This window comes from Esox lucius, chromosome 18 (assembly GCF_011004845.1).
Source record: "Esox lucius isolate fEsoLuc1 chromosome 18, fEsoLuc1.pri, whole genome shotgun sequence".
NCBI lineage: Eukaryota > Metazoa > Chordata > Actinopteri > Esociformes > Esocidae > Esox > Esox lucius.
Window position 1 is genome coordinate 16014275 of NC_047586.1, and position 10613 is coordinate 16024887.

The 10613-nt window shown below is 41.2% G+C and overlaps 1 protein-coding gene across 19 annotated transcripts in view; it reads left to right on the forward strand.

The window, feature by feature from the left end:
* LOC105017684 (neurexin-3b) overlaps positions 1 to 5147 on the forward strand; it is a 300014-nt gene extending 294867 nt beyond the window's left edge. For 13 of the 19 annotated variants that reach the window (XM_034287715.1, XM_020056329.3, XM_010882481.5 and 10 more), the window contains one exon: positions 2328 to 5147. In XM_034287715.1, the coding sequence (XP_034143606.1) occupies positions 2328 to 3313 (986 nt within the window). In that variant the 3' untranslated portion in view covers positions 3314 to 5147. Of the gene's footprint in view, positions 1 to 5; positions 611 to 2327 lie in introns of all 19 variants that reach the window. The other 6 variants (XR_002198175.2, XR_002198177.2, XR_002198178.2 and 3 more) reach the window with 3 other exon arrangements.
* Positions 5148 to 10613: the final 5466 nt, after the last annotated feature.

Consider the following 10613-nt stretch of genomic DNA (forward strand, 5'->3'; position numbering starts at 1 on the left):
TACAGCCAAAAGTTCTAATGCCGCCTGGCCGCTTCGTGCCACCTTTACATGGACATGGCAACTGACGTACACATTCACCCCCATATATGTCATTTCCTACCTAGTCTGTTCATAGGTCCCACACCCCCTCACCCCCTTTTCACCCAAAACCCACCTTTACGTAGAGATGTTAAGATATGTACAGTCATCAGTTTGTTCAAAACCAATGAACAAAAAAAGTTTAAGTTGAGGAGAAAAATGTAAAATAAAAAAAAATAAAGAATCTATAATCATACTGTAAATATTAATGGAGAAGCTACGTAAGAGGAGCTTCTCTCACAAAGCTTATGTACAGTTTTCTTTTCTATAAAAACAATGATTACTCTGTTAAAGACTAAAATACTCCTGAACAGAATGAAGATTATTTTTCATGTCATGATGTGTGGATGTATGTGTTGTTTACTCCTGTTTCCCATCCTGTCTAAAAGACAATTAACTTACAAAATTTATCAAAATTGTCAAAAGGAAACTAACCTAACCTAGCATTCTTACACAACTTTCTTTTGTAAATTTTTTTCTTCCTGCCAAAATCATGCGGGCAATTTGTTGATGTAAGTTGACAAAAATGATGGTATGCTTTCTTCCCTTTGAAAAGTATTTTTTGTAGGCTCTCTTATGATTTTCCAAGCTGACTACATTTTACCTCGTTCTACTTACTAATCCCTCTTATGGATAATCTATCTGTGCCTTTAGTTTGTGAATGTTGACAATGTTTGCTCTAACTCTGTTTGACAGTCTTAACCGTGTTTGCATTGCTTTACTTTACCTTTTTCTTTCTTTTAGTATTCTTTTGTATTGTTTTTAAAGATTTGCATCTTCTTGTAGTGCCCTGTTTGTGATGAGCCTTTGCAGTGTTCAAGCTAGCACCTTGGCAAGAGGTTTATGCAGATTCAACTGACATCTGAATGTTATGTTTGTATGTCTTTAAAAAACTAATAGTAAAATAATATGATAAAAGGATGAGAAGCTCCCAGCAATATAGATACATTGCAAACAACCATGTTTCAAAACTAGAACACACACACAGACACACACACGCAGTAACTGACACTGATAAAAGAAGAACATTCAGTTGTTGTTGTTGAACTGTCAGGCGACTTTGTGCCATTGTGGTAACTGTATAAGACAAGTCAAAAGGCAAGGGACTAGGATCTTTGGTAGAGCCTACTGAAGTCACCATAGACAAAACAGCAATAAAGTAAATACAATTTAGCTCTGTTTTAATTCATTAGACCTTAAAAATGGCAACAGACAGTAATGAATAGAAATGTTGCCAGGTCTTTTTACCCAGTTGAGCAGGGGTTGGCAACCAGTCTTTTTCTTCCTTAGTTTTTTGGTTAGAAATTACTGAAAATGGCCAGGAATTTAGCTACATACATTTAATTTAGATTTGTTACCAAGCATTCCCAGAAATCAAATTAGAGATGTGATTGAGTCTCAATGTAATTAGGGTATGAAATTATTATTTTAAGATGCAATCTATTTTGGGGTGAAGTCGATTTGCAGTGGAGAAATTACTTTTTCTAATTATTATAATTATGTTTCGACCATCCATAACTAAAATATGTCCGTGTCTGAATCTAGTTGGCTACCCGTGCAACAGAGGAACACGACAGGGTGAACCTCTACCTCCATTATCATTTATATTGGCCAATTTGCCCAAAACACATCAGATAGAAAATTGTCACTTTATGCTGATGTCTCACTGCTTTATATTAGGAATGCATGGAAGTCACTGCCACTAGCTAAGAAAAATTAATGGAGACTGTAACAAAGTACAGAGTACAGGCCTTTGTGAAACCTGAGTTATTAGTAAGCACTTATTTGTCAAGCCCTGATTGTGTACAAATGATGCTAGACCAGCCAGGGTCCATTTAACTGGTGTGTAGGAGAGACAAGGTCAGCACTGAAAATATGTCCATAAAATAGGACATTTATTATTTAATTTAAAGTGTAGGAGTTTTAGATGTGGTCTGTTTGATATGTTGGCTCAACCTTGCACATCCCTTGTAGCCTTTTGATGCAATGTATACATTTTTATGGCTATTGTTTCTTTTCAGTTTTTGGTCTTGTTTGGTTGGTTCTGGTTTCATTGAATTTGCACTGGTATAGTATTTTTCAGTTCTTTATTATTTAAAACGTTTTATTGATATGATTTCCTTTTGTTTGTTTTCGTTTCTGCTTTGCTTTTTACGTAACTGATGTCATTATTTTGCAGTGTTGTGTTGATAAGCTACCGTTTGTCCGGTATGTCTTCTAAGTCTCGTCTGTTCTGTTTCTGTTTGCAGGAGGGGAGTTAGTCATTCCCGTACTTGTAGAGGATCCCATAGACATCCCTCCTGTCTCCACCCGTTCCCCCTTCATACCCCTCCCCCCAACCCTCCGACCCGTCCTCACCATTATCGAGACCACCAAAGAGTCCCTGGCCATGGCCACTGAGGCGGGGGTACCTTGCTTGCCGGACCGAGGCAGTGATGATTGTGATGATGGTGATGATGGTCTTGATGGTGATGGTGATGATGATGATGGCATGGTGATATCGGGGTTTGGCTCTGGCGAAGCTTTCGACTCTAGCCTGCCCCCCACTGACGATGAAGATTTTTACACCACCTTCTCCCTGGTAACAGATAAGATCTTGACTACGTCGGCCTATGAAGGTGGCTACAAAGCTCTCGCGCCAAAGTGGGAGGCCAAGGACTTAAGGCCTAGTAAAGCCTCAGAGGCAGGTAGGACTACACCCACACCATCTCAACCCGACCTCAGGGCCACTGTAGTGGACACGTCCCTCCCCTCGGACGGCACGCCACCCAAACTTCCCGCCGGGAAAATGAACAACCGCGAGGTGATCAAACCCCTACAGCCGGACGTGGTCCTGCTGCCTCTGCCCACCGCTTCCTTCGACCTGGACGGCACCAAGCCCCGCGGGCCGCTCATTACGTCGCCCATGCTGCGCTCGGTGCCTGCCGCGCTGCCCACCGTGCCCGTGGTGAGGCGGGTGCCCCCGGGGGCCTCCGAGGTGATCCGGGAATCCAGCAGCACGACGGGCATGGTGGTAGGTATCGTCTCAGCTGCGGCCCTCTGCATCCTCATCCTTCTTTACGCCATGTACAAGTACAGGAACAGAGACGAAGGCTCCTACCAGGTAGACGAGACTCGCAATTACATAAGCAACTCAGCGCAGACCAACGGCGCTGTGGTGAAAGACAAAGCACCCAGCGGGGGCGGAGCCGGCAGCAAAAGACCCAAAGACAAGGACAAGGAGTACTATGTATAGAGAAAAAAAGAGAGAAAATCTACCATTCCCACACACACACACACAAACACACAAATATTCAAAAACTGTTTGGAAAAAACATTTGACAGTACCATATTGGGAGCTGCAATTTAAAAAGGAAAAACTGAAAACCCTCTGGTGAGAACTCTAAGTGAATGAGTCCAAGTTGAAACATTTTCAAATGTACTGTGACCTAGAAGCACACTTATTATGATAAGCATCCAGAGGAGCAAGCTGCTATGTACACCTCTATAACACACCTTGTTGTTGCCAGGTGACGTAGCTCTGCCCAGAGACGTTGCCAGAGGTTTGGCAGTGTAAGATATTTTACTGTTACATCGCTATCCCTCCCAAGTGACTGTCCGAGATGATTTTTTTTTTTTGTCTTTTAATTTTTTTTTTGGCGTAAACAACCTTGTCCATTGTAACCCTGTAAAGAAACGAAAACAAATCTACCATCATTTGGGCCATTCTGAGCATGCATGTGGGATGTATGTGACATGGTGCTGGCGTCTGTAAGGGGCCAGAAGATAAAAACATAAATAGCATTAACATGGTACATTTCTAAACCTAGCAATGGTATTAGGGAAGAAGGTGTGCGTGTGTGACAGCTAAGGTGTCTTTTTTTCCAGCCCGATGCGTTTTAAGGGATGAGATGTTGTCAGGGCTGACCAGACAGTGCTCAATGAATTGTAGTGCAGCAATGTATCTACATTCTTTATTTCCACCCCCTCTCCCGGTCTCAAGTAAGGATTCGACTGCTATGCATGACGTCCACAATCACGATGGCATTCGGCCATGCTAAAGTGGATGCACCAGGCAAAATGCTATGTTTTAAAAAAAAATATGTTTTCCAGAACTTAGATCCTGATAGCATTTTTATTTCAGTGTATTCTGTTTTCCATAGACCACTGATTCAGTTATTTGTTCCATTCGGTTTGTTTTATTTCTCATGAATTCTGAGTTTTCTGGTGCAGTATTGAAAACACTGTGGCTAAAGGGGACTTTAGTGATATGTTGGTATTTCCATCTGTTGTCAAAACAAGACATGTTTACATACTTTATTACATCATAGCCATCTGACTTTGGCAGGTCAATATTCCACATAACATTTAAGTTTCTGTTGTTTTTTTTTTATTATTGTATTTCACAGACAGATGAGCTGATTTAATTCTCAATATCCTCCATGACAAAAATCAACCACTTTTTATGTTGGCTAAAACTGCTGATAAGGCATTTTTTGTAATGAAAGGAAAATGTTAGATTTAGAAAATCAAGTCTTTGGATGGTGTTTCTAAAACGCATGAGTATTTGACCACTGGAAGATGTCAATCAATTAGAAAAAAAGCCCTCCCCAGTATTGTACCAGGGCCTCCTGATGCTGGATTACTTTGGTTGTAATTTTTTAGATAAAAACAGTGAAGAGAAACCTGATAATAAAGAAAGAATCTGATGGATTTCTAAGACCCAGTGCTGGCACCTTACTAAGATACAGGATAAATATATATATCTTTTTTTTTACTGTGATCTTGTATTTGTTACTTCTTTTCTGTTTTGCTGTTCTTTTACATTTACGTTCCTCCCCTTATTGTGCAGTTTTCATTTGAAGTCTTATCATTTGTATGACAGTTTGTGCTGGCATTTTTTTGTAATTTATTTATTACTTAATTTACTTGATTCTTGTTCTGTTTGCATTCTAAGCAAATCTAAAGTCGGTGTGCACATTCATTTTGATTTTGTGTTACTACAGCTTTACAACCCATTACGTAACTGTTTTTGCTCCTTTGACTCCAGGCAAATCCCAGCAATAAAAAGTTCTTCCCAAAGTTTTCAATGGTAGAGTGCGGTTGGCGGTCTGTCACGTGATGTGGATGTGAATGTAAATGTAGTGTTTGTATGAGCTTTCAGGGGTACATTCATCGGTAAACGAAACAGGCACCATATGGACCGGTTCTAACGGTGCGAATGGCCGAGCTGATGCACCTACTTCCAGACCCGTTGTTCCACCATCCCATATTTTGTACAAATGGGCTAAAGTCCTGGTCATTATCTTGGAATAGCCTCGTTGATGGAAGTTACCAGAGGGCTGCAAGGAGTATATTCAGCTAGTATATTCAGCTAGAACACTTACTACATATTAACTCATTTATCCTGTGACTGCCAAGGGTAATAACAGGCTAACAGTTTTGTATTGATTTACAACAAAAAGTACTTCTACATCCACAAAGATTGAGCTCCTTATATAGGTCTTTTTCCTTCCAATATGGACCTTTTTAGACCTTCACTACTCATGGTTGGTTGGGCATAGTGAGATAGCTACTGTAGACGGAGAATGCATGGATGCTATATAGGAATCCAATTACATTGTGTTAGTGTCAATGAATGGGGTCAGTAGAAGAAGCCTCGAGTGCATCCATCCTTGATACCTGTGAGTCTTACTGACGGGGAAACAGGTACCCGACAGAGCCCCCCCCCCCCCCACCACCCCCCCAACTCTTTTGTGGTGCCCTTCAAATGTGAGCTCATGGTTGTGTGCTGTTGTGATTGATGGGTGAGACAGACTGATTTCCTTTTTCGGTCAAACGGGCAGAAACACATTACATAAATTTGCCCAAACAAATTGGATAATTCATATCTTAATTGACAGAAGAGAAAATAATTTACGATCAAATGAGCGGTTTTGTGTGGCTGCACAAGCTCACTGTGCTCTGTGTGGGGCATGGGCCCTCCAGAGGGAGTGGGGTAAGTTGATTTAAAGAAATTGCATTCTGCATCACTCCATCAAGAAAAATACACATCATTTTTTACAAAGATATCTACATATTTCAGGATGTCGTGTATACCTGGAAACAATCAAAATTCATATGAACATCCCAGTGTTTAAATCGTAGCTTGTCTCTTGGCTGAACTTAGTGCCGGGACAGGGTGGTTTCAGCCACACTGGGGTGAGAGGGTCAGACAGAACTGTATTCACGGAATGGAACTCTGGTAGATTGTGTATCCTAAATCCTTATGTCCAAATTCATATAGTTCCTGTTTAATACCACTTATCCTTCCACTTCTTGACCAGTTGTTTGAGGACGGAATGTTTTCATAATGTACAAATTCGTAGCCAAACTTTATGCAGCTACTACGTCTACGAAACTGGTCTGAGATGTTTAGAAGGTTAAGACTGTCATAAGATAGGTCCTTAAGCACCTCTGCTAATTCGTTTTTCCCACAGGTACTGCAAATGTGTTTTCTGTTTGTCACTGTACCTCCTCAGTGTCATTTAGTCCGTTTCTTCATCCCTTGCTGCAGTCTGGACGTCCTCTCGTTATTTCGCTGCAGGGACTAGACCTGGGTCCTGTAACGTGTATACACGGGGCATGATCATATGCTCTGTAACAAAAGACAGTAAAACAAATCTGGAGTTCATATGCATGACACATTGCAGGAACATTACGCTTACACCGGACAAAATGTTATCACACTCTGAATTACCACATGGCCTCTGGCACAAGCTACGCCATATCAAACATATGGACTATATTAGCCCACATAGCTACAAAGATGCAGTTTCAAGCTAGGTTTAGGACCTCATACTGTAGCTTATAGAAACACAAACTAAAAAAAATAATCTACTTTTGTTTAAATAGTAGAAATATGAAACTTATAAAAACAATAAATGTATGTAACCTTGTGAAAAATGTGAAATGTGTTTTTTTCTCCTTTCACACACATGATGAACTCTTACTAAACATTTGGTCACCTTTATTGTGGGTACATCCATTTCAGATTTCTTTTTTTCTTTTCTTTTTAAATCATGTCAGATCTTTTCAAATCACATCTTCAAAGCTGATCTGACTGGTTATGTTACCAATTGGTGGAACACATGAAAATGTTTTGCATAAAAAACCCTTGGGCTCAGCCCTACTCTACCCAACAACCTTTATATCCAGTATTAGCCATTCTACCAAAGAGCTGTGCTTTCCTCTGCTCCAAATGTCAAATCTAACAGCAACTCAAACTATAAAAGCTAGTTTTATAAGTAAATAGAAATTAAATACAGGCTCAAAAATCCCACACAAGTGTCTTTCCAGCATTGATACCTTTTAAATAAAGTATTACTCTTCGTTCCGCTGTAGGGCAGCATGCTGCTTCAGCCGTTCAGAGACACCCGATACACCAACAAAAAAAGCCGCTCTAAGGAAGATCAAACCTGACAAGTAGAACAAGTCAATATCACCTTAACACCAGGTTTAGAAAGGGCCAGATCATGCAACGTTCCGCAATCAAACCACTGTGCAGTTATCTTAGTGCATTGCTGCGTACACAATAACGAGGTTCGTCTCCAACCTCCCCATCCATCCATTTCCATCGTCTCCCATCAATACGGACACAGCGTTTAGTTCACTCCGCACAGCTAATTAACTGGTGCAATATGAACGCTCACAGCACCGTGGTCAACCTTATCTAGTCATCCCATGTTTCCAGTCCGGCTGGCGTAGGACAGTGTAGTAAGTATTGGACACAGTGCCATCTAGGGACTGAGAACAGGAGTGGCAGGCATATTTTTCAAGTAGACGCAAAGATCTTTAGGGTCATCCTTCTTTTTTGGAATGCAGTATTCCAGTCGAACATCTGCACCTAATTATGGCCAAGGGCGCTTAGAAAAGGATTGTCGACATTACTGTTAATGTAGATGAGGAGCACCAAGGTAATGGTAGTTATACAACTCACAAGACCTCCCATGAATACACAACACAAGGCTTTGGATATATACTGTAGTTATATAACATTAATGTAACTCCAAAACACACACTCCCTTATATAACACACACACACACGCACACACAGACTTCTGATGAACAAGGTTTGACATAGAGTGAGTTTTACAGAAACCCAGAGTGAGTTTAAACAAGCATGTCAGCCAGAATCAGATTGGTATAGCTGCTCCACTGTGCTATGAAGAAGAGAGATGGAAGGAGACAAAAAAGACAATCAGAACTAAAAAAATACAAAATAAAAACGACCAACAGCCAAAACATTGGCTCAGTGGAGCTCGGAGGCCTGTAGGGATTGACAGGAGTGTGTTCTCGTGTGTGTGTGTGTGTGTGTGTGTGTGTGTGTGTGTGTGTGTGTGTGTGTGTGTGTGTGTGTGTGTGTGTGTGTGTGTGTGTGTGTGTGTGTGTGTGTGTGTGAGATCTACAGCCAAACTACTGTGTATTTTGTGTGTGGGTGTGTATGTGTGTGTCTGACAGGCTGAGTTGTACTGTGTGATTGGATTCAATGAGAATCCAAATGAAGCATTAAGCATCCCAGACCCAGTACCTCTCTCCCAAGACCTGGCCCGGCCCACAGGCAGCCTCTGCACAGACAGACAGATGGAACGGTAAAACAGTAACCCGCCTGCAACAACACACACACACACACACAGTGTTAAATAAATATACACACTCACACACCATAGGGGCTGCAGCCTGCAATTACCCACTCACACGCGTCTGCATTGAACACAATATGCTCCCAGCCAGATCTCAACCCAGTGCCAGGGGGCTTAAGGTAGAGCAGCAGAACTGCAGAGCTGTCTGACTCAATGGGTTTGTAATGCAAGCCAAATAGGTCTGTTCCAACGGGAGCCGGCTGTGTGTACTGTGTTGATACTGTAAAGGCTTATGCCACGAACGACCAGTATAACAGCCCAGTCTGTACTATACAACCCCTCCACCTACCAGTATAACAGTCCAGTCTCTACTATACAACACCACCACCTACCAATATAACAGTCCAGTCTGTACTATACAACACCACCACCTACCAATATAACAGTCCAGTCTGTACTATACAACACCACCATATAACAGTATAACAGTCCAGTCTGTACTATACAACATCACCATCTACCAATATAACAGTCCAGTCTGTACTATACAACCCCTCCACCTACCAGTATAACAGTCCAGTCTGTACTATACAACACCAACACCTACCAGTATAACAGTCCAGTCTGTACTATACAACCCCTCCACCTACCAATATAACAGCCCAGTCTGTACTATACAACCCCTCCACCTACCAATATAACAGCCCAGTCTGTACTATACAAGCCCACCACCAACCAGTATAACAGTCCAGTCTGTACTATACAACACCAACACCTACCAGTATAACAGTCCAGTCTGTACTATACAACCCCTCCACCTACCAATATAACAGCCCAGTCTGTACTATACAAGCCCACCACCAACCAGTATAACAGTCCAGTCTGTACTATACAACACCACCATATACCAGTATAACAGCCCAGTATGTACTATACAACCCCTCCACCTACCAGTATAACAGCCCAGTATGTACTATACAACCCCTCCACCTACCAGTATAACAGCCCAGTATGTACTATACAACCCCTCCACCTACCAGTATAACAGCCCAGTCTGTACTATACAACCCCTCCACCTACCAATATAACAGTCCAGTCTGTACTATACAAAGCCACCATATACCAGTATAACAGTCCAGTCTGTACTATACAACACCACCACCTACCAGTATAACAGTCCAGTCTGTACTATACAACACCAACACCTACCAGTATAACAGTCCAGTCTGTACTATACAACACCACCACCTACCAATATAACAGTCCAGTCTGTACTATACAACACCACCACCTACCAGTATAACAGACATGTCTATACTGTATATTTTCAAATGGTCAGATTAATTCAGACTGATCTTGGGTACAGTACCCATATCTACAACTGCAACCAGGGCAACACCCTTCACGAGTCTGGATGAGTACTAAAGTTGACATAGTATTGCTGTGTTCAATTTGAATGAATGAATGAATCCAAAGTAACAGGGGCTTGGGTGTATTTACAAATAGCCAGCTGAGCACTGTAGTTTTATGCAGAGTGTGTCTGTGTCTCTCTGTGTGTACGTGACTGTGTGTTACCAATTGCATGCATACATTTGTGTGTTTGTGTATGCGTGCACTGCCAGTCACTAGTTGGCTTTAATTCACCAGTATCATTCAAGACAACACACCTTAAAGACCTGATTAATGTTCCCTTTCTGATTTAATGGAGGGAAAGAAACTTCACTAATGAACTCTTAAGTTATTTGAATACATGACTTTTCGGTTTAAAATATCTTTGAATATAACTAATAAAATAGGCCTACTGCCAGTTAGCCTAGCTCACTAAATGTGTTGATTTCTTATATAATTGAAGGAACATTTAACCACAAAATCTACTCTAAAAAATATTGAACAAATTAATTTCGCAGTAGAATCATTATTGAAAACAATGCTGTT